This window comes from Achroia grisella, unplaced genomic scaffold (genome assembly GCF_030625045.1).
Source record: "Achroia grisella isolate CSIRO2021 unplaced genomic scaffold, CSIRO_AGI_Agris_v1 utg9096, whole genome shotgun sequence".
Taxonomy (NCBI): domain Eukaryota; kingdom Metazoa; phylum Arthropoda; class Insecta; order Lepidoptera; family Pyralidae; genus Achroia; species Achroia grisella.
In genome coordinates this window covers 67,236-93,387 of record NW_026713065.1, presented here as the reverse complement: position 1 = coordinate 93,387, position 26,152 = coordinate 67,236, and the positions used below count along the sequence as shown (strand labels likewise).

General features: G+C 30.2%; 1 protein-coding gene across 1 annotated transcript; it reads left to right on the top strand.

Moving 5' to 3' along the window:
• Positions 1 to 1,937: 1,937 nt before the first annotated feature.
• LOC131853892 (apyrase-like) lies at positions 1,938 to 25,311 on the top strand. The gene is made up of 11 exons (XM_059204969.1): positions 1,938 to 2,160; positions 7,251 to 7,473; positions 7,832 to 8,029; positions 8,622 to 8,752; positions 10,755 to 10,905; positions 13,156 to 13,282; positions 14,053 to 14,210; positions 14,887 to 14,968; positions 15,708 to 15,866; positions 19,940 to 20,085; positions 25,178 to 25,311. Exons 1-11 carry the CDS (start codon positions 2,042 to 2,044, stop codon positions 25,301 to 25,303), a joined length of 1,620 nt encoding a protein of 539 aa, XP_059060952.1. The 5' UTR covers positions 1,938 to 2,041; the 3' UTR covers positions 25,304 to 25,311.
• Positions 25,312 to 26,152: the final 841 nt, after the last annotated feature.

Below are 26,152 nucleotides of genomic sequence, written 5' to 3'. Positions count from 1 at the left end.
AAAAGTACTTTTAGTACTTAATTTTAGAGCCTTTTATAAAGATAATAATATTCGTATCATCGTATTGCATCATGTAGTCAATCGTTCGTTTGAAAGTACAATATTTTTTTAATAATATGTAGTAAGTAGGTACCCACCTACCTTCCACATATTATTAAAAAAATTTCGTATCGTACACAGAGACTGAGGGACGTTAGTATTTAATCAATATTACATTCTGTTACTATTTCCTAAGACAGAATAAAAAATTGTGTAAATATTACTCGATGTCATAACTTCGTTTTCACTGTACGTCTAATATTATATCTATGTAGTGTAAGTATTTTTATCCAGGTAAAGTATGTACCTATATGTATTTTGGATATTAAAAATATACACATTATAAATCAGGTTTAGCTGAAAGTTGACAGGTCTGAAAGAATCAATACATATAAAAGAATATAAAACGTTTTTATTCGGTTGGGTCAAGCCTGATGTATATCTGAAGGTAAGTTTTTGCCTCTGGCCATGAACAATACCAGAGAATTTGGAGGTAAGTCGTCGGTAAGGAGAAGTTGTTCTTGAAAGTTTCAATATCGTTTTGTTTCGGAAATACCACTACTGGAAGGTGTAAAATGTGGTTTTGCGTAACAAAAAGTTCCAGAAAAACCGCATGCTGGGACTACCGCTTTACTTTAATATCTAACGCGTTGTGCGATGCTGGAACTCAGCAGCTAATGTCAATCCTAACTTGTATAAAATGTCACTTGACATTATTCAAGAGCATAGAAATCTACTATAGCATAAACAAATATAGCTAGTAGGTATAAAACATTTTCTATTAGTAATGTTCTTTGTTACTATAATAAAGAAAATGTTTTTAATGTTTACGCTATTTAGGTCGTTCTTCGAATAACAATATAAGCCTTTCATTTGGTCCAAGGTTGAAACTCAATTAAAGAAACGTGCCTAATGTTAACGTTGGTGTCAAAAATAATTCTGCTTACTAATACATTTCCTAATAATAGTTGCAGTCTTTCATACACGTTTGCCTTTTATCTTAACTCTTAACAAAAGGGAGGATACAATACACTTCAGAAGAAGTGTATTGTATAAAAAATTCGAAATATGCAGGTAATGCTGTACAAGTTTCCCTAAACCTTGTATTATTGTAATATACTTTAATAATATGTATATATATATATATATATATATGTTTTTTTTTTCATTGCTTTTATATTTCATATGTCATTCGATACTTTAAGTTTCTAGCTTATTATACAGCAAGGGTTTGAATTCCAAACACTTATCAATATTAAAGATTATCGTTGGATGCTGTAGAGTGAGAAAAAACACTGTAGAATGCCATACTGTGAAGTGTCAATGTGTGAGTGCAATGCAGTTGCATTGAAATAATGAGCACTCGCCTTCTATAAAAATGCATTTTTACCTTGAAGACTACAGCTATATAATATTATATTATCTGTGGCTATATTAATTACTAGCTGACTATTGGTCGTAGCGTGATTTTGTAATTTGAGGGATACGAGTTGCCTTCCTCGATAAATAGGCTATGTATCATTAAAACATTTTTTTCAATTTACAGAGACAAGCTGTTCAGTTTTATGATATTAGTACAGTTCAATAAACCTGGTTTAATATTTATAATTAAGATTATTTTATTGATTTGATTATTATCTACCACTAATTTAGTCATTACGGTAGTACAGTAATTTAACTATATAGTAATGCGTAAACGCAACAATTGCAAAATATAATATGCAATTGAAATACGGGCAAAAGAATTATATTCAACCTTATTGCGTAAGACACAAGAAATAAATGTTACAGCTCATTGTTTTGTGCGTACTACGTTTTGTTTTGTAGATATTACTCTTTAGACCTTACAGATATTGGATGTCGAACTCGAATATAATTTAGTGTTACTTTAAATTTCAACATGGACTGACCACCACGCTTTTTAATCTAATAATTTACATTAATGGTTCGGTTTTACAGACATTGTAAATATTGTAAAATATACATATATTAATCTGGCAATATGAATGTGTATGTGTGTATTTTATTGTGTATTTATGTGCAATTTTATACCGTAAGTGGTGCAGTATTACCAGATTTATATCGATTGGATATAATACATTACAATGATTTCCATGATAGGTAAGATAACTTTAATTAATTTATTAAAGTCGAAGGTGAAGTATACTTGTTATATTTGTTATGTTAATTTGTACATAGCATCATTATTTTATTATTAAATTATAAAATTTAAAAAAAATATAGTAAATATTTCTTGTTTATTCACATTTAAACGACATATTTTACAGTCTTTGTTTTTTTATGAATGACTATGAAGTGGTGCACTAGTGAAAAATAAATGATGAAGATGAAGTCTGGTCAGTTAGTACGTCATGGTGAATTCATTAGTAATTAACCATTAGGATTTAGAGGGAAGACCGCGTTTAGGTCAACATGATAGGGTAAATTGTTCCTACATAATCTATGCGTACTAATATAATTAATTAGAAAGTGTGTCTGTTTCTTTGCTATCTTTTAGTGAACAATCGGCTTTACGGATCCTAATGAAATTTGACGTGAGGACAAATTGTATCATGGAAATACTTATATATGAGACATCTTTAAAAACAGTCAGTCAAAAGTCCGTGGTATAGAAATTATTATAATTTGAAATATTCCAAAATAAAAATATCTTTGTGTTAAAATCGAATTTTAACAAAAAAATATATAATATATTTAGATTATCCAACAACACTAAGAATTAACTAAGTATATAAAGTTGAAATTAACAAATATTCTATATATAGTTAAAACTAGCTACTCACCCCGGCTTCGCACGCGTGTACATGTATTATACATAATATAAACCTTCCTTTTGAATCACTCTATCTACTAAAAAAACCGCTTCAAAATCCGTTGCGTAGTGTCTAAAGATTTAAGCATACATAGGTAGCGACAGTGACTTTATTTTATACTATACTTAAAAGGATACACTTTCTTGATTTATTTTTTATTGTAACAATGGACGTTGGAGAGAAAGGCCTTGAAAGTAATGGGGACTATTGGTCTATACATTGCTAATAAAGTTCAATATTGGGTTGACTCTCTTGCATACTGAAAAACATCGTGATTAATTTCTGGTGAATTCATCATTACGGGCTAATTCACATACATCCTCATCTTATCATTTTGCACTGGTCGCAGGTATACCGTTAGCGCAGCCGGGTGCGTTATTCCATCATCATCCATTACAAATAGGCCACGATATATAGGTAGACCACAACTGAAATAGATTACAATAATTTCCTGTTTTATTAATTTCATTAGTTTAGTTTATAAATTAAAACGAAATATATAAAATGTGTACCTAAAATATTCTACTCAAAGAAAATTACAGAAATTTGTTTTTAGTGTAGGTACACATTCCATAAACGTTTTGAAACTAAAATGATACTCGTTAAAAGAATAGTACAATACTATTGTTTATTAATAATATTCGTATGTTTATTTCTTATAATGAATTGGTGGAGAAATTTGGTTTGATTGAAATAACCTTCGTGGTGTAGTTCATTAATAGACAGTTTCTACTACGATTTACATATATACAATATACATATATGTACTTACTCGACTCCAAAAATTTATAGGCTATGTTAAATATTTCAATTAATTCCATTATAGTCAATAATATAAGTTATGGTAAATAATATCTATTAGATTTAATTAATGTGTTGGGAGAATGCTAAATCGGTAAATTTGTGAGTCTATTTCCTTCAAAGTTAATGAAACAAAGCATATTGCAATTACGAAATAACAAAACAGCTAACAGGATACTTACTGTATAAGATTCCTCGTACAAGTAGCTCCGAGAAGTTTAACCTTCGTTATAAGGACAGTTTCATCCTGGTAGGTACAATTTTGTACAAGGCAGTACATTCGGATATCGGTCAAAATACGGTGATGTACGAAATTAAAAAGCTAAAGCATGCAAATACAGGGCCTATACTCCGAATATGAATTTGTCCCATTCGGTGTCGAAACCCTTGGTCCGTGGGGTCCTAGCGCATAAGACATTTCAAGGAAATGACAAAAAGGTTATTCGACATCACAGAAGACCGAAGAGCTGGCAGATACCTCGGACAAAGAATTACTTTAGCAATTCAAAGGGGGAACACTGTCAGTATCTTCGGAACCTTGCCCAAAGCGACTCCTTTTAATAATATAATTTTAAGGTTTTTAATTTTAGGTTCTTAGTTGTACAATTAAGTTATGTAAATAATAATCATAAATAATTATTACAGGCTAATAATATATGAGAATATATCAGATTTTTTATTATTTCATACGAGGCTACATATTTAAAGTTCTAGGGCTACTTAAGGCGCATAGACCGCGTGTTGTCCATTAGTAATAATATTACGAATGTGACTCTTAATAATATTCTAAACGCGAAAGTTTGTATGGGTGTTTGTTACTCCGTCAAGCAAAAACTTTATTTTTTTATTTTTATGAACACAATTCCATAATATGTATAATGAGGAAACTTGTTAACGACTTTCATTTAATGTAATATTGATTATTCAATTACTTGATATGGGTAACAGTATTGAAATTCTTGTGTAACTGAATATTACAATGAAATTAAATTACGCAAAAAACATATGATGTTATTTTTATAGTAAATGTTCATAAGTTTTTTACAAAGCTATGTTTTTATGTACTCGTATTTAATATTAAGTTATCTACTTACCTGATACATTAGAATACATAAATTTAGTGAAGACATCCTCGAAAGAATTTCCTCATTAGCGAAGACACTGAATCTAGTTCTTTTGTTTGTATTTGAAGTGGACTCGATATTTATATATAGATATGTATATTAAACTGAAAGCAGCGATCCGAATTTTTTTGGGTACAGATATACCTATATCCTGTTCCGTTTTCTATTACAGTCGCTATCTGAATTTAAATTCAGGTTGAAAGCATTTTTGGCAAGTATCAAGACTGAATACGTTTTTAAATCTAGATACGAGAACAAAATAATATTTATTTGAATCTTTGAATGTACAACCTCAACCATACATTGATTCCTTTCAAAGGTCTGCTGCACAGAGGTTGAATGCAATAATTCCACTATTGTGTATTAAATCCCTTACATTCCTCTTGTGCTACTGTTTTACAAACATGTTTAAAAACTTTCTTTAATTATTAGATATATATTTTAGAGCGTACTCGGATTACTTAATAATTATATTGTATAAAGACCCCAAATATTGTTAAGACATCGCTATCTGAAATTTCATTAATACTTTGCTGGAAATATACGAACTCCCGGTTTCCATCTTATGTGATTATGCAGTATAGTAAGCAGATGTAATGCAATCAGTAAATAGCCGGGTTACAGATATCAATAGCGATATACAGTCATATCAGTAATCATATTTTTTTAATTGGAAAGGTGCAGATCTTTCACCATTTGAGACATCCCTATAGTTCGGTGAATGGACATTTTCGAAAATAATATAAGCATGTTTAAAATAATGTTAAACAGTGTTAGTTATACATTGCATATGGAGTTAAAAATTAGGTAGAATACTTATGCCATTGACCCATTCTCACGAAGAAACTATTTGAAAATCGAAACATAAATGTTGAACTTTTCATGTAATATGAATCATATGACGTCGCAGTTTGTTTTAATTCCTGAGGGAAGTTGTTCCATGGACTGGATTTAGGATTAGTATATACTTTTCACGATGAACTTTGTCAATAAATTTTAATTGTTATTAGTGCAACGAAATAAATGCCTTTATTATTATTTGTAAATAATTGAGTTTCGTCTCAAACATTTAAAACTAGGCAACTACTATTTACCTCTTTTAAAAGTAATATATATAATTTTCTGTGTATTAGGTATTCTTAATTAATGATTAATTAGGAAATTAATTATAGGTACGTACCCGAATGACCACTTAAATACAATTAAGGAACAAGTTATGTTAATACACCAACATTCTTAACGTAATTGAAATAACTGGTTTATTACAAAAACTTATTTTACTAGTAATAATACCTAATAGACGAGTACTCATGGTATAAACTTATTTAATTCATTGTTATTAATTCGTAATCTTTCTATACATCGTATACATTTTTGCACTTGTCATTAAGAGTATAATAACTTTACTCACAATAAAAGCAATTATGCATTTTTTTTGTGATACATACACAATATTAGAGCCAAAATCGTTTATATGTAATAGTTTATACATATAGGATATGTTAATTAATAGTTTATTATATATCCAGTTCGGTAATAGTAGTTCCGTTCCAACTACTTCGCTTTAGAAAAAGTGGTAAGCAGCGGGACTAGTTCTTTAATTTTTAAATTTTAACCCACGAAACATGGGACATGACTATTGAGAAAACATTAATATGTTTATGTTGTTGATATGGTATTCTATAGTTGACGGTAACCTGGTGTCACCATTAGCTTGTTTGTCATTTCTAATAGAACAAAATATTTTGTGAGACATAACAATCATTGTAATTTGTAGATTTAGGCCTATGCTTTCAATGATTCCTGGATTACATATGTAAAATTGTAAAACAATTATCGAAATTACAAAATACTGATAAGGATTAGTAACCGCCATTATTGTGGTGAACATAATGTTTGATATGCTCATATTTTTGTCAGGATTTTATTCTACTACCGACTCTCAAAACTGGCTTAATAGAATGAATAATGTCTGTACAGCGATGATGAATATTTAATTCATAAGATTAAGGAGAGTTATGCAACAATTTGTATAAACTAGTAATACAGATATAATGATCTTTTAGATTGTTTATACACCTTTTATTATTATAATAATGACATTTTTTTGCTCCGTACGTAACAAATTTAAGCCGCGTACATAAAGTTTTTGCGCTACAGGTCACGCTTCACTGACATAATATCACGTTTATTTTATTAAGTAGAATGGCAAATAATCTGATAGACTATATATAAGACGATTAACACTTACCATCATAAGTGGTAATCGTCTTATATATACATATATCTGAACAAAATCATAATGTGAGCTCTGTATTCCCACGCCTTTGCCATTCGGCATAGTTTCGCTACATTAGTTATTTTGCGACTGAAATAGATAAGACGGATACGGTAAGACTTTGTACAAAGTCTACCTTGGTAAAAATAAAATAATACCTATTATTGTTTTTAGGTTCGAAGAGACTTCAATACCGTATCCAGTATGTAAATCAAATGATACAAACTGCGTCGGTGGTTTCCCCCGATTGTACCAAGAAATACAGACGTTACTGAAAGAGAAACCTGGAGCTTTACTGTTGAATGCAGGGGATACATTTCAAGGGACATACTGGTATACACTATTCAAATGGAACGTGACTCAAAAGTTTATAAATTTGCTGCCAAATGATGCACACGTAAGTTGTAATTTAATTTAACATGTTTATCTTTAATTGGTTAGTGTCCAATAGTCTATTAATAATATGCGGTAATACAGTCTTATATTCGTACACACTCTTGATGAGGTGAATTTAACACCTCCAGAAAAGATTTTATTATCACTATTTAAGACAAATCACGGAAAAGAATGTAAATTGGTAGACATACAGATTTACTTAGGTATGTAACGTTTTACTAGATGACGATTGACTTCATTTAAAAAGAAAATGAATCATCATATCTGTCCGGATATAAAGAAAATAAAATTATTCTGTTCATTATTGGTGACGTAACTAATAATATTTTTCCAATTACTTAATTTTATTTTCTATTTAGGCAATAGGTAACCATGAGTTTGACGACGGAATAGCGGGTCTAGCACCTTACCTTGAGGCACTCCAAGCCCCGGTACTGGCTGCTAATATCGACACTACTAATGAACCATTACTTAATGACTTGTATCAGTCACATGTGGTGTTAGAACGGAAGGGAAGGAAAATAGGAATTATTGGATTAATAACAACAGAAACTGCGGTAAGTTTATTCATATTTTTTCTATGTTTATGTAAAGTAAGAAAAACAAAACACGAGTAATAATAATAATAGATAGAAGATATAAATTTATGAAAATTAATTAAAGATGAGTAAGGAGTATGAGTAAAGACAATACTTCTGTACCTAATAAATTCAAACTAGATAATGAAGTTAAAATTTAGCTGTATACGATTTTTTTAAACAAATTATGACAAACATACATATGTTGTATGCATTATATAATGCAGAAAATAATGTTAAACTTTCTTAAACATTTAAGCATTCTTAGTAATTTATATTCATTAATTAAAAACTCAAATGCACACATAAATGTGCACACTGCGGTTCTAAAAAATCTAGAGGCATTTTCTTCACTATAGCATAAACTGAGATTCATGTGGGCTGTCATTATCAAAATTAAGTAGGTATGTAAAAATCGAATATGGTAAACCATCAGACTTATTTACATTTGTGTGAAATTACATAGATATTGGGGGCATTGTGAATGTTTTGAATATGTATCACGAATATACTCACATCAATCAATCTCACGTTTATGTTACTTTTTAAATATTTCCAAATTTACTTTTAGACGTCATCGAATTCCCAGAAAGTGATATTTTTGGACCCAATAGAAACTGTTAAAAAAGAATCACAAGCGTTGACAGAGAAAGGAATTGATATTATTATTGTTCTATCGCATTGTGGCCTAGAGGTTGATAAGTAAGTAGAAACAATTACTTTTAATAGATGTTTACTTTTATAGTTCTTTACTTAATAATGTACAAGTAATGAGTTTGCTTATTACTGCATACATTATAGACCTGATTAGTTTCCATTGTTACAATCAAATAAGTCTTCTATAGAAACTACATTTCGGATGAGCGATAGAATAAAATTATTACAACTATTCAATTAGTGCTTAAAATTATATTTTATTTGAAAAAAGATGAAAGGATGAAAAAGATTTTTATTCTATTCTAATATGATGGTTTACAATATTTAGTAACCATAATGATGTTGATATGTTAGACAATCTATACTTCCAAGCTAATATTATAAAACTGTAAGAGTATCCTGCTTGCCAATTACCTAACGGGATGGATGAAATGAAACTTGAAGTAAAGATAGATTGTGTAATAAAAACGGAGTACAAACATCTTTTGTTTGAATAAAAACAAGAAAGTCGTGGATAACAGTTAGTATATATTAATTCACAATGAATCCTAATAATTTAAGCGATAGTTTGTGAGTATTGATGGAAGTTTGTTACTCTTTAACGCAAAATCATCAGAATAACATATAGGCTATAAATTTCACGCGGGTAAAAACGCGGGCACAGCTAGTTAAAAATAGAAATAAAATGGAGGTAGGTCACTATAATACTAGCAAATATAATAAATCTTTAATTGAATTGATATTTTTATTTTTTTCTATGACTTCTTTAAATAGCCCGATTTCAATGAAATACAAGTCTATATTGAGCCATAGATGGTATATGTGTGTACTTTATTACTTATTACTTTATTGTAGTTAAATATATATGTACTGCCATAAGGCTATAACATTTTTATTAATTATATTATATTTTTATTCTTTGACTTAGAGTATCTAATATTATTATAGCACAATAAATAAGTAATAACTATTCTTAAACTAAAAAATTATATTATACAAGATATAATTAGATTATAGCACAATATATTACAAAGTTATAAGAATGATAAAACCTTTTTAATTTGTCTAAGATTTCAACCGTGATTTTAAAAATATGTGTCCTCTATCTTGATCTTATCATATATTTTCATTATATGCACTCAGTTTAAAATTCTCTCCAATTTTATCTTCTTTAACCAACATCTAATGGGTTCTGTGCTTATAGTTTATGGGATGACAACTTTATTATAAAATGTGGATACTTTCTTACTGTCTTTGCATTTAAATTGTCTATAATAAGGGATGAGACCTTACTATATATAACTTTGATAGATTGGGTTACAGCAAGAAATTTCGCAGATTTATGTAAACATAACATTCAATAAACTACATTTGTGCCTATTAATTAATATTCTAAATTTACTAAATCTTATTAAAACATAATATCATTATATGTTCTAAGCTTTAGATAAAGTCAACGTAAAGAAAAAGTAAAACTAATTAATCCTGTAGGCACTTTATAATTAATTGCTTCGTTAAAAAACAAAATACCAATGCCTACTAATTTTATTTGTAGAATTAATAAAAATCTAAAATAGAATTCTTTACCGAGAAGTCATCGACTTATAAGATACAGATGTCTATAAACTTTTAATTTAATTAGTATATTTGATTTCTACTAGAGATTTATTCCTGATAATTAAATTCAATTATTATTTTTCTTTCTTTTATTTAAATCGAATCCCAAATAATAATTACAAGAATATTTATCAAAACTTTTACATATCTATTTACTAAAGTCACGTCATAAATGTATTCTATTAATTGTTATCTTTTAATTAATATGTATATATTGCGTCTTAAAATGTAAATATATAACAGTTGATTTTATTATGCGATAAATAAAAGTGAACTATCAAAATTGGATTCCTGAGCAAAAAAAAAAATGCGTTGTCATAGATCTAGATAGAATTCATTGTGAGGTTTTATCACTTCAACGCTCTACTGTATACAAAATGAACAATCAATATTATGCTTGAGATACTAAAAAAATGTGTAATTATTTTAGGAAAATAGCAAGCGAAGTTGGCGAAAATATAGACATAATAATAGGAGGACACTCGCATAGTTTGCTTTGGAATGGTGAACCCCCAAGCAAGGAAGAAACTTCAGGCCCTTATCCTATTATCATAATACCCAAGTCAAGTCCGGGACATAAGGTATGAATAGAAATCTGTTCTAATATAGAGGTGCAAGATTTTAAATTCTTTCAATTTATATTTAAGTTGTTGCTCTTGTTGGTTTTATAAATCTATTAAAATACAATATTATCCAAACAGTTTACTTGTAAATTTTAATAAATTTCAACATAATATTAGTATTTTAAATGTAATTATTCTTAATTAAAATTCCTTTAAATTACGGAGAAAGGCAACGTGTAATTAAAGTGATACGTAATTAGACGATAATAAATCTATTTCATGTTCAACAAAGGATAGTATAATGTATATATATTGTAGGTACATAATGCAGCCATATTGTAGGTATATAAATATATAAATTATTTGTTATTTGTTGTTCATATTAATATAGTTATAGATATTAGATACATAAAGAGATATGTTTTGTGTAATATTTATGAATTCGGTACTTACCAAATGGTATATGTATGTAATATTTCCATATTTCTATTATAATTACCTATATTTGTAATTTATACTTCCAGGTATTAAGTAATTGTACCTTATCGATCTCTTTTCTGCCTAACCATTCGTATTTATGTGTATCACCTTTCTTAAAATATTTTCTTCATTCCAACACAGTGATGACGTCATTTCATTATAATTCATAAAAAACCTGGCATGAAACATTGTAGCAATAGAGCCACTCCTCATTGCAATAAAATAATCGATAGATTCAGTAAAACTTCTTTGTATTTACAAAGTTAAAATTTAAATGGACTATAAATTTGATATTTATATGTTTTATATGGACACATATAATACGAATATTCGTAAATTATTAGCAATTTATTTTATGAGTACGCGTTGTTGTAAAATATTCACTATAGATTTAGATTGTATTGAGACGGTTAACCGATATTACAAATTAAGATTAGTGTCTTGAGATTTTCTTGTCTGCTGCTTGCTGTTTGCTCACGGTTACAATTCAATTCACAAAGCGGCATCTAAACGCAAGCGAAGAAAAGTTTATTTAATGAGGACTATACAATTGATAGATATATATACATTATATATTGCTATTGTCATCTAGTCTTACATATACATACACATTACTACTTATGTAAATAAAGTTTTTAATACGTACCTAATATATACAGAAAATACCGAGATCTATACAAACAATCTTATGAATACATACGCTTGTATCGTGGGAAGAATCGATCCTGTAACCACTAAAAGGAAGGCGGTGTGTTAAATGTTTAGACCACCGAGGGCATTAGTAATAATAGTCTATTTATTCACAATTATTAGTTTCTCATATATTCTTTGAAAAAATGTAAATATCTAATAAATATAAACATAATATATTTAATAACTCCAGAGAATGTTGTTTTTAAAAACCATCGAAATATGTAATTGAACCAATCGATACTCAGTACATTAATTTAGATTTTTCAATCAACTGGTTATTTCAAACACGTTCTACTTTATATAATTGATAATTATATAAAGTAGCGTAATAAATATGAAACTATTTCAATAATTATAATTTATCTGTGTATATGGTTAAAGTATGTGTATATGATATAATGAAATATTTAAAACAAAACGTGATGTTTGGTCAGTATTTGAGCGTACAAGTGTTATTATTATTTCCTAACAGTAATTTATTAGTTAATATTAACATTATTAATTAGATTAAAAAATGTGTTTAATTTATATTCATACATACACTCAATAATTACAAAAACTAACATAAATTTTCATCCCTTATATTAATGCCTTCCAGATACTTATTTGAAATTAAAAATACCCTATATCCGTCCTAGTCTATCTTTGTATCAAATTTCATTAAGATTTATTCAGACCTTTAGTCGGTAATAACTAATAAACAGACAGACGGACACACTTTTGCTTTTTTATAAATAATATTAGTATGAATCACACGAGACTCTTTATATTATATATATATATATCCAGAATAAGTATAATAACTGTTTTCATTTAATTTAGATATTTTTTTAATTAATAGCCCTACATAATAAATACACTTTTTTTATAAATACTGATATAACAAAGATAACTACGGTAACCGTTTAATCAGATGGGCTGTATGCTTGTTCTGCCACCAACGTGGTATAAAAAAAACCACCCCGATCCATACTTTACAGATATATTATACATGGTCATTAAACCCGTGACGATTGAAATGTGTATATACAAAATAACTACATCACAGACACAGAGATCGTCATCCTTTGATAATGTATTTAAAAAATGTTTTAGGTTTTGATAGCCACAGCGTCAGCATTCACCAAATATGTGGGGAATATCACGACATACTTCGATGTGTCCGGTGATTTGCAGACGTATGACGGAACTCCGGTATTCCTGAACCGATCGATCCCGGAAGGTAAGTTTAAATAGTACAGTGTATCTATACTAATATTATAATGAGGTAATGTTTATGAGTTTGGATCTTCGGAGTAATCTCCGGTGCAACTTATCCGATTTTGAATATCATTTTAGTGTCGGATAGCCCATTTCTTGCGGAAGGCTAAGACTAGTAGTACTAGTGGTGCAAGGTGTGAAAAATGTTACAAAAACAAGGAAAATGTAACACAGACGAGGTTGCGCTTGTTAGTCATCTTGTAATCTATATTTAAATAAAACTCTATTTTCAAGTATAATTTAATGAAAGAATAAAACTAGGTTACATTATTTGACGTTTGTAATTGTCAGGACAAGGTTTGTCTATAGAAAAATGTCTAAAAGTTGTACATAAAAGTGAAACTGTGGGTAAAGAAATTATATATAAAAATATGCTTTATATATATATATATATATATATATATATATATATACATTAACTAGCTGACCCGGCAAACGTTGTTTTGCCATATAATTAACTATCAAGTAATTTCTAGCTAAAAAAAGAAAATTAGGGGTGGACTATCCCTAACATTTAGGGGCATGAAAAAAAGAGAATCGGCCGGATTCTCAGACCTACTCAATACGCTCACAAAATTTCATGAGAATCGGTCAAGCCATTTCGGAGGAGTACGTGTCGTTTGGGAACGAAAACTGTGACACGAGAATTTTATATATAAGATAATCTAATTTATTTAGTTCATATTTTATTTTATTACATACAGCCTCTATGTGATGTGTTTTGTTTTTCAGATCCTACCATTAAAGAACTTATGAAACCATATAAAGAAAAACTTGACTCAATAGTCCACGAAGTGGTAGGATTCGTTGATGATGATTTGTTAGCAAAAACTTGCGGTGAACAAGAATGCGCATTGGGAGACCTGATCGCTGATGCCTTTAAGGATGCGGTACGATTATGCTATACATATAATACAATTAGAATATGCCGATATCTGTACATTATACATGAATTGTATAATATATATAAGTAAATTATTGGGCTACTGTAGCCTAAACATTTTACAAAATTATTGCCTGTCTATAAGTTTATACAAGAATCATGCAAGACCTATTTATATTCTAAGTTTTGTTCAATGTATTACTAGAGCTCTAATTTAAGGTTAGAGATCAATTTTACAGGCCGATAATATATTATATTTTGCAATAAAGGCGAGTTGCAAGTAAACAAGAAAACCAATAATTACGATTCTAGAAACATTGCAAATTGTAGTATATATCTTCCTGGTGCTAAGAATAATGTGTAATATTAATATTATATATAATATTATAAAATTTTAAACCAACTAATTAAAAAACTAAATATTTAAAAAAAACTTTAATGTCTAATTGAATTTTTATCACGTATAAATAATTAATGTTATTTTACTATAATGATATGAGACCAACACGGGAATATGAATGTGCAAAATTATCTAGTGTTAAGACATAAAAAATATCTTCAGAATCTTCTTTTTGTGAAGTTGGTCCATTAATAATAATAACAGTTGGTGCTTCTGGAAGAAACGCCCATCAGGATATTTCATATTGTGACTATTTTAACCAATGCATTATTATTTATTGCAGACTAAACAATTAAACGTGTCGAGTCTTCCTCATGTCGTTTTTCTTCTGAGGAACATGATTCGTGGCTCAATAGGAAGTGGCAGTAAGTTTGGAAAATAAATCGTCTTTGGAAGAAGACTTTATGATGTGTATCAGATACAATTTCCTAGAGAATATATTAGATATAAGTGATTACTAACTATTACAATCTACATATATATAAGAGAGTGATGAATCGACGCTACCATTGCAGATTTTCATTAATGCCGTTACCATAGAGACAATTTATACTTATATGATTATTTCATATGTACCTATATTACTCTAAGTTATTTATAATATGGACTATTAGTAGCCTGAAATAAATAAATCAAATTAAAATTCAAAAATAATTTATTCATTAAGGACCATTTAGCCACTTATGAACGTCAAGATTTTAGTACTAATATTTTTTCCGACCGTGTATATATATGTATATACGATACTATCACTTTTCGTGTCTTTTATTGATAGGCATTGGGCCGTTTAGTCGTGAAGAATGAAGAACTAACAAATAGACAGACATGCAGACACACTTTCGGATTCAGTATTTATATTATGGATACATAAATAACTATAGGTAGCAACATTATGATTTTCTGAGTATCTTATTAGGTGGTGATACTAATAATGATTTACCTATAAAGTAGAATTAATATTAATTGACATGTAAAATAAGTTTAAGCACTGACTGTGCCAGTTTCCTTCTCGTATCTACGAACCTTTTTGGGATCATTACTATTTGATATTTCGTATGTAATGCATATATACTCATAACTAATTTAACTTTTAATAACTTTCAGATATTACTAGGGGCGCAATTATAAATACTTTACCGTTCACCAATGAAGTTGTGACGTTTAGACTACTGGGAAAGTATCTGGTACAAGCTTTGGAACGGTGTCTTAAGAACTATTGGGTATTCAAACCTTTTAATGGACCGTGGATGCCGCAAGTTGCTGGTAAGTGTTTTATGTTACCCATATTTATCAAACAATTCTCGGTCGATGGTCTCTCTAATTTTTAGCACACCGCCTTACTTCAGGTGGTCGCGGGTTCGATTCGTCGCACGGCACAAACATTTGTATTCATAAGTATTATTGTTTGTATCGGTCTGGGTGTTTTTTATGTATAATATGTATGTATCTAAAAAAAATGTATGTTTTTGTATCAGTTATCTAGTACCCATAACACAAGCTTTTAGCTTAGCTTAACTTGGGTCTAGATGGCGCTTGATGAATTAATAAAACTGATGGCCCACCTGATGGTAAGCGGTCGCCTATATATATGAACAGTACTATAGAAATCGTAATTTCACTGCCTAATCTGCATCCTTTAACCAAGCTTACAGAACAAGGCTGCTTGCTGCTTGGAGGCTGAAATAGGTGAGACTGAAGTACCCACGCATACGACTTTTTACGGCCTACCTCTGTTTATAATAAATGGGTCAAGTTGTATAATGAAAGAACTACCTGCTTAGGTGTTCTCGAGAGATGAATAGATATATGCATGGGGTTTTTCAAGAAGGATATATCCCATCAAAAACATAAATGTGAAATGATAGCCGAGTTTAATATTATGATATATGCCTTGATTGTTGACTTCTACGACAAAAGAGATGAGATCTAAATGGGTGCCAAGTTCAATGGTCTGTCCTGAAATGTATTTATAACAATATAAAATATCATTTCTTCTTATAACTTAGGATAATATACTGTAGCCTAAGGTCTAACTTGGCCAGTTCTCATATACCAATTATTACTTTCGATTACTAGTTACTATTAATATTAAAATAGGAACCGTCAAGTAACATGTTTAGAACTTGCGAAGGCTACAGTATATTTCGTATATGAAAACTAGCCAAGTTAGACCTTAGGCTACAGTATATTATCCTAAGTTATAAGAAGAAATGATATTTTATATTGTTATAAATACATTTCAGGACAGACCATTGAACTTGGCACCCATTTAGATCTCATCTCTTTTGTCGTAGAAGTCAACAATCAAGGCATATATCATAATATTAAACTCGGCTATCATTTCACATTTATGTTTTTGATGGGATATCATTACTTTTTGTACATAAATTATACGAGGTACTTATTTATAACTAAATTAATACCAAATTATATTTGATAAATTACTGTATTTTCGTATATTTACGGGGTATAATTGTCTTTTTTTGTGTTATTTTCTATATTTTCTTGTAACTTTTAAATGTTCAAGTGCAATGCCAATTCAGTATCAGGAATTTTTGGGCAAATCGGGGCGGTATAACGTCCACAGATGGTTGTACTCTACAATAGAGCTCTCGTGACTTGGATCTAAATTGTTAAGACGTACTCCATCTAAGGTTTTAACTCTGGAGAGTCCAACGTAAACCTGCCCTTTATTAAATATAGAGGAGCCTATGTTGAGAAGAGGACTGCCAAAACTAAGGCCTTGTGATTTGTGGATAGTAATAGCATATGTTAAGCAAATACGGAATTGTTCTCTTTCAACATATACATTATTTAATATCTGAAACTTCGTATTGACACGTTATAAATCGAAAGTAAAGACGATTATGTAACAAATTGACTGTTATCTATTGAATTCTCAAGAAAACAATTTGTTACCAATAAGTTCTCATTCTCGAGTTAACTATACATTCCTACTTATAACTATACTAAAATTGTTATTAATTTTTGGTTTAAACTATTGTCTATACCATACGTATTTACTAAAATAATGTAATAATAATATAACCACAAATATATAAGTATAATTTAAGAAAGCTATGAATTTCGTAGCATAAATCGCAACCTTATAGGTTAGATATCGAGAAACAAAACATTGAGTTTTATCGCACCGCTCCCACACGGCGCCGCCGCGGCGCCCTATACCGAAATGCCTATTATTTAATAATTATTTATAAAAATAATGATTTTACACTATCGATGTGCGCTAAATATTGAAACAATAATTAATACCAAATCTCAGTTAATAACATAATAAATACGAAATTCGACTATACTCCTAGTTATAAGTACGAGTATATTTTAGACAGAATCTAAATTATAGCAACTAGTGTTTACCGCTCAATGCAATATTTGAAGTTTGCTAGTTATCGACACTGATGTGAAGGGGTCAACGTAAATTGGTAATGATCGACGTTTTCATACAATATTACTTTCCGTCCAGTATAAGATGAGATTTTTCGCCAGGGATCAATGTCAATTGGTGGCTATCGACGTTTTCATAGAATTTTAGTATAAGTCCAGTATAAGTTGAAATAGAATCAATTAAAGTGAAAAATTGTAGTAAAATTATAACAATTTACCAGTTTCAGATTTTTTCCTTTATATTCACCTAATTACCTATCTGCATGCCAAATTTGAACTTCCTAGGTCATCTGGAAGTGGGTAATAATTTTGATCTATAGTTGATCAGTGATAAAAATGACGATTTTTGGACATTAATATCTAAATAACCGTTTGAGATATGTTTATGAAATTTGGAACACATATTTATCTCGCAAGTCTCAATATATGAACCAAATTTGACAGGTATGTGTGAAAGAGTTTTTGAGTTATGAGGGGGTCAAAAGTGGCTCCAAATGGTTCGTGTAAATATACACACGGTGCTGCAGGCCAGTTTACTTGAAACTCGGCTTGACACGCTACCGCGTGTCTAGATTAAGGTTTCTTAAGGGTCGGCAACGCGCACTTGATACCCTGGTATTTCATGCGTCCATAAGCTAAGGTAACCGTTTACCATCAGAGGGCCTTATGCTATTGCCACTAAAGCAGTAGAATAAAAAAATATGCGCATGATTGATTCCAATAACACATATTTATTATAACAGTTTTTTATTATATTTACTGAACTATAAAATATAATGGAAATCCAATGTCAAACAGATAATAAAATGGATGACATTGTCGGATTGACTTGTATTTCTTTCGCTTATTTTTTTGCTTCATTGCTGTTCTTATTTTTTAGATAGGAATATGTACTTGCGTCGTATATCTGTATTTTTAATGGATGAATATGGCATAGACGTATTGATACGTAGACAGCGGAGAGCATCAGATAATGGAAAGAGTATAAAGTTAAGGCAGTTAGCCCATGCGGGGAATTCTTCAGAAATTATTCACTATGGTTTCTAAGGTAGAGAGTCTAGGAGACTAATAATAGGAATAGAGGCACTAATCCCCATTAATGGTAATCACCTCCCTTCCACCGCCTCTGTATTAGTCTAATGTATATTTTACACTAGTTTTAGTGAAGAACAAAAGAGCATGAACAATTTTTTATTTATTGGCTACGTTTATACTGAATTGAAACCTGTTTTCTGAAGCAGAATAATAAGCTGAAAAGTAAAATATATAAATTAATGCTGTATATGTGTATGTGTGTAGTGCACTAAACAATGTGTGATGTTTGGTGCACATCTTCAAACGTAGATATAGTAGTAGATTTTCTACATGAAACTTGCTAAAATTATATACTAGACAAACTTTAGCATAAGTTTGTCTGGTAACTAATATTAATGTAATGTTACTCAATGAACACCGCTATAAATAGGCCTAGACTTATAGGTTGCTAATTAGGGTAGAGCGCGTACGATATTGTCAATTACTATGAAGTATATACATCGCTACTGTTTGATGGAGAGGCACTCGAGAGCACCGTGTAATTTGATTTCGTTAGGAAAGGTTATTTAAATTAGCATTGAACATTAGTTGAAAGGGATGCTTCAAGAGTTTGTTGTTTAATAATTTTTGTTAACCCATTTGTATCTAGAGGATCTTTTAGACTTCATAAATTTAAAAAATATATCTTGTATATTAATATGTATAATTAATATAATATAATAATCAAATATAAAAAAAATATGGTATGTTAGTGATAGTTCTCATTTACTATCAGGTGAGCCGTCGTCGGCTTGTTTACCATACCAGTTATTTAAAATATCTCATACATTTGACTTACTTGCTCTAGTTTATATGTATTAAATAACCATAATAATATATATTTTCTTGTTGTATAGGTATGCAAATAACATTCAATACCACAGAAGGTCGAGTACTCACGGCGTTTGTGAAACAAGGTGAAGATTTTGAACCTATAGATGCCGAAAAGGAATATCAAGTGACAACCGTGAATTTCCTTTTGAATGGAGGAAACGGTTTTGTGGTATGAGATGTTTTATTATACAGAGTTTTCTTTATAACTAAATCAATTAATACAATTTTATAAGGTCTTTTTATGTATGTCATATATATAATATATAAAATGTAATTTGCAATAAATCTTTTAGATTGCTACTGCGGTAATAATTATTAGGCACATTGATTGAAGTAGAAAAAGTATAATCCATCACATTTAAAATAAGTATTGTTGCTAAGTAACAGTTTGTATGTAACGTGCAACTGCAATCGGAACGAAGTAAATTATATTTACTACTATATATGTAATCCACTCAATATCTCTATCAGGTTATGGACTAGCACTAAAGTGAATATAATTTAGTGAATTCTAGAATATAGTGGTGAAAACAAATCAAAATTCTGAAAATGGCAGATGACGATACGTCGAGTCATGGAATGTACGGTATCATGAAACTCAAGGGTGCTTCGGACTTTCCCAACTGGAAATTTCAAGTACGTAATTATCTTGAAAATAAGGATTTATGGAAGATAATAGAGTTGGAACACTTTGATGACAAATTCAAAGATGACGACCGTAAAGCCCGTACTACGATTTATTTATTATTAGATTCCTCATGTTTTACTTATGTATATAATGCGAAGACTGCTAGAGAAGTATGGTTGAGACTCTGCAGAGCATTTGAGGATAAAGGTTGGGGAAGACGCATCACGTTACAGCGACAGCTTTGGCAATGCAAACTTGAAAATTTCGACTCTATGAATAAGTATATATCGCAAATAATATACTTATCACAGCAGTTAGCTGATATTGATGCAGAAATATCAGATGATTGGATTATTTCCATCATGTTAAGTAGTTTGACTGCGGAATATAACCCGCTCATAATGGCTGTGGACAATTGTGGCAAAACAATTACTCTTGAGCAAATAAAAACCAAACTGCTACAGGAATCGAATAGACAGTCGGAAGGAAACTCAAGTGAAGTACAAGCTCTATCTGTAAATAAAGCACGAAAATCTGCGGGATCATATAAAAAACCAACCGATCGTAAGCAGATGACTTTTAAGTGCTTCAAGTGTCATAAACCAGGACACAAGGCATCAGAATGCAAAGAGACAAAGCAATATACTAAGAATGTCTCTGGGTTAGTTTGTCTGAACATGGGAGAAACTAATTCGAAAAATTGGTATCTGGACAGTGGCTGTTCTAATCATATGACGCACGATAAAAATAAGATATCGAATTACAAAAGTAAAAAAAGTGACTTAAAAGTGAAAGTAGCGAATGGTCAAGAATTACCAGTACAGGGAAAAGGAAATGTCGAACTATATACAAATGGAACATCTAAATTGAATTTAGAAGATGTTTTACACGTTCCCGATTTGTCCATGAACTTAGTCTCGGCAAGCAATCTCATAAAAAATAATTTTGAAATTAATTTAAACCAAGAAGGTTGCAGTATTAAGAAAGGAAATAAAATTATTGCGGTTTGTCAAGAAGTTGGCGGAATATATGAAATAAAAGAAAAACCGATAGTCAACTTGACATTGTCAAATAAATTAATTTCAAATCTTTGGCATAAACGTTTGGCTCACCTAAGTAGAAAAAATATGTACAAATTGAATGGATTAGTAACTGGTATGAATTTAAAATCGACAAATTTAAGTGAACCATGTGTACCTTGTATTAATGGAAAGTCATGCAAAAGTCCCTTTAAAAATCAAGGTACGAGAGCTACGGATATCTTGGAAATAGTGCACACTGATCTCTGTGGCCCAATTGAAACAAATTCTCTAAGCGGATGCAGGTACATGTTATTATTTATTGACGATTTTTCAAGAAAGACACATGTATATTTTTTGAGAAATAAAAATCAAACATTTGCTAAATTTCGCGAATACAAGGCAGAAGTAGAGAAACAAACAAACAAATCTATTAAATGGCTAAGATCTGACAACGGTTCAGAGTATTGTAATCGTGTTTTTGACAAATTTTTGAAGTCCTCAGGTATACAACATCAGACCACCGTACCATATACACCTGAACAAAATGGTGTAGCTGAACGAGCAAACAGATCCATCATGGAGAAGGTGAGAACATTGCTTTATGAAGCAAATCTTAGTAAGAAATTTTGGGCAGAGGCAGTGAACACCGTAACATATTTAAAGAACAGAAGTCCTACAAAAGCTATTACCAATGCTGTACCAGAGGAACTATGGACAGGAAGAAAAATTGATGTAAGTCATTTGAAGGTTTTTGGTTGTTTGGCTTACGCTCTAAAACCCAAACAAAAGAGACAAAAACTTGATACAAAGGCGGAAGCTTTGATCTTTGTTGGTTATTACACAACAACAAAAGGATACCGACTAATCGATCCAAAGACGGGCAATGTAAAAATTGCGAGAGACGTCAAATTTTTAGAAAATATTTTTCTTGGCGATATCGTTTCTGATGAAATGAAAAGCACAGTGGTTCCTATAAATTTGGAGGAGGTTCAAAAAGAATCTGTGACAAGAACATGCCCTGAACGGAACATAAATCATGACATTAACTCTTTAGAAGCTGATTCAAGCACACTTGTTAATGAACCTGATAACAGTGAAATTTTGGAGAGTTCAGAAGCTGAAATCGAAGCTGATCCTGTGGAACCCGAGAGGAGATACCCTCTTCGAGAACGTAGACCTGTAAATTATTACCATTGTAATGCTATTGCAGAAATTGATGGCGATCCATTAACAATAAAGCAAGCATTAGCGAGATCTGATCGTGATTTATGGCAGAAAGCAATTGATGATGAATTGCGATCACTAGAAGAAAATCAGACTTGGAAGATAGTAGACCTTCCACCTGATAAGAAGGCTATTCAATGCAAATGGATATTCAAAATCAAGAGAGATAGTGATGGTAAAATAAGTAAATATAAGGCTAGATTAGTTGTCAAGGGCTACTACACACAGGTACGTGGCATAGATTATAATGAAACCTATTCACCAGTAGTAAGAAGTTCAACTTTAAGGTTACTATTCTCATTAGCTTCTGAATACGATTGGTTTATTGATCCATGGGACGTTACTACTGCATTTCTATATGGGAAATTAAAAGAAAATATTTACATGCATCAGCCCGAGGGGGCGTTTGTTAAAGGTCAAGAATCAAAAGTATGTTAGTTGCAAAGATCACTTTATGGTCTGAAACAAGCTTCGAATGCTTGGTTTAATGAGTTAGATAGGGAAATGTTGAATTTAGGTTTCGAACAATCTAAAATAGAGCCATGTTTATATCAAAAACTGTTAGATGGTGATAAAAAGTTAATTGTTGTAATTTATGTGGACGATATTTTTGTTTTTGGAAATTGTGAAAACGAAAAACAGAAACTGAAAGAGGGGCTACTGAATAAATTTAAAATTAAAGATTTAGGTCCTGCTAGGCATATTTTAGGTATGCGGCTGAGGAGAGAAAATAGTGTCTTATATCTCGATCAAGAACAATATATAACAAATGTCTTGAACGACTTCGGGATGACTGACTGTAAACCAGTTAAAACCCCAATGGAGCTAGGTCTTAAATTAGAAAAAGCATCAAATTCGGAATGCGACTTGCCATATCAAAATTTAATAGGATGTCTTAATTATCTAGCTGTAAATACTAGACCAGACATAGCACATGTTGTTAGTTTATTATCTCAATTTAATTCCTGTTATAATGAATTACATTTCAATTGTGCTAAACGTGTTTTACGCTATTTAAAGGGGACATTGAATCATTGTCTTTCTTTTAGAAAATCGAAAGATGTTAACTTTTATGGCTATGCAGATGCGGATTGGGGTGGGTCTTATGACAGAAAATCTTTTACAGGTTTTATTTTCAAATTAGGCACAAATATTATATCGTGGGAAAGCCGAAAACAACAATGCGTATCACTCTCCTCAACCGAAGCAGAATACGTAGCTCTGTGTCAAGCCTCAAAGGAGGCTGTATATTTAAATAATATACTTAACAGTTTACTTAAGAGAAGTAGTAAGCCAGTTTTGATTTATAATGATAATCAATCTGCGCATAAAATAGCTGCAAATAAAATGAATCACAATAGGACTAAACACATAGATATAAAATATCATTTCGTTAGAGAGGCAGTGGCTAATAATAACATTATAATTAAATACTTACCGACCGAAAAAATGATAGCAGATATCTTGACGAAATGTGTATCAGGTCCGAAGTTAAAGGTAGTTGTGACTCAAATATTACAAAATTATTCTGTTAAGGGGGCGGTATAGGTCCAACAGAAATTTTGGATCTGTTTTTTGCTAGTAGTTCTATTGTTTACTCATCTGTATACTGTTTTATATTATGTATGTTATTTAAATGTAGAGATGTAAAATGTCTTAAATGTAATGGATTAAGGGACCGTATTAGGCACATTGATTGAAGTAGAAAAAGTATAATCCATCACATTTAAAATAAGTATTGTTGCTAAGTAACAGTTTGTATGTAACGTGCAACTGCAATCGGAACGAAGTAAATTATATTTACTACTATATATGTAATCCACTCAATATCTCTATCAATAATGCGTTTAAACTGCTTTGACTGTTTATTACCGATTCCTTTTAAAAATATTGACGTTGAATAATTAAACTACATTTTAAATTGGATTATTCTAATATACATTATTTATATTGTAACGGTATTTTAACACGAATAATTTTATGGTAAATCTCTCCACATTTCGACCTTATTTACCATAAAAGTATTCGTTTTAGGACAATGTTAGCAGTATAAGTAATAGAAAATTCTAACCTAGATTCAATTGTTTAGACTGTAGTAATGATATTCAGAATGACATTAAAAAATTCAAGAGTTGAAATATAATTGTTTATTTTATATATTGATATTAGTAATACGTACAGTTATTACCGCAGACATTAGTATTGACATTTGAATAATTTTCTATGTCTTGAATAAATATAAAATGGAGGAGGATATTAATATTTTGCTATTTTAATATACGTTTCGAAATGTCTTAGTTTTATAATTTAATTTTCACAGTAAACACTGTGAAAATGTTTAAATAAACGCTCAAGATATATACTAAATATATTACATATTTTTTCAGATGCTGAAAGACTATGGACGGAATAAATTGCACGTCGGTCAAGATGCACATCTGGTGGAGAATTATATAAAGAAAATATCACCCATTACACTAACTGTCGATAATAGAATAACTGTGATTAACTGATCTGAGAATTTACTGTGATTTTTGTATTTTTTATAATCTCAAATATATTGACTTTGACGCTCTGAAGATTTATTTTCACTAGTTTAACTAATTACTAATAGTAATGCGAAAGTAAGATTGTTTGTTTGCTACGCTGTCATGTATTAACGGTTTAACTCATTTTTATGAATATTCATAAACATACGTTATGCGTATGTTTACTAATTCATAAAAAGAACTAAATTCTACGCTTTAAAATGTTGTAGAATTAGTTTTAGTCATAATAAGTTATCTGTTTGTCTAGTGTATAATCCGAAAAGAAAGTGACAGTGTAATTTATGAATAAATTAGGTACGTCACTCACATTTAAACTATTTTTATGGTATGACGTAACTTACGGATGGTTCCCTAATATTTATTAACAAAGTATAAAGTAAACAAATTAGAAAAAAATGTAACAGGACAAAAATCACTTTACTAACTCATTTATTTCTAAGATGTAACTGATATGCACAATTCACTTTAATTCATGGATGGGTGGGTAGTCCATCAAAGACAAAACACGAGTATATTGCACCCTTTTCGCTATAATGTTACATATAAAAGAAACTGTCTATAGTAAATACAAAGAACGAGCCAAATTTAATGTATAAGCGAGCTATGAAATAAAATATATTCTCATTTTGTCCTTTACGAGAGATCAAAATTCAAAGAAAATGTCAACATAAAAACAATTTACTTAACTGAAATGCGAGTGTTTAGATACGTACTACTTAGCCAATATTTGTTTGCATTTGACTCGCGAATATTTTACTAGAGCCTATATTCTGTACAAAATTGACATTTAATACTCTAATATTAAAGTTTAAA

What these genes read in the sequence shown, in the direction of transcription:
- LOC131853892 (XM_059204969.1), top strand. Translation starts at nt 2,042, where the DNA reads ATGAATGTGTATGTGTGTATTTTATTGTGTATTTATGTGCAATTTTAT. An exon ending in TACAATGATTTCCATGATAG is followed by an intron (nt 2,161 to 7,250) that starts GTAAGATAACTT and finishes TATTGTTTTTAG; the next exon opens with GTTCGAAGAGACTTCAATAC. An exon ending in TAATAACAACAGAAACTGCG is followed by an intron (nt 8,030 to 8,621) that starts GTAAGTTTATTC and finishes ATTTACTTTTAG; the next exon opens with ACGTCATCGAATTCCCAGAA.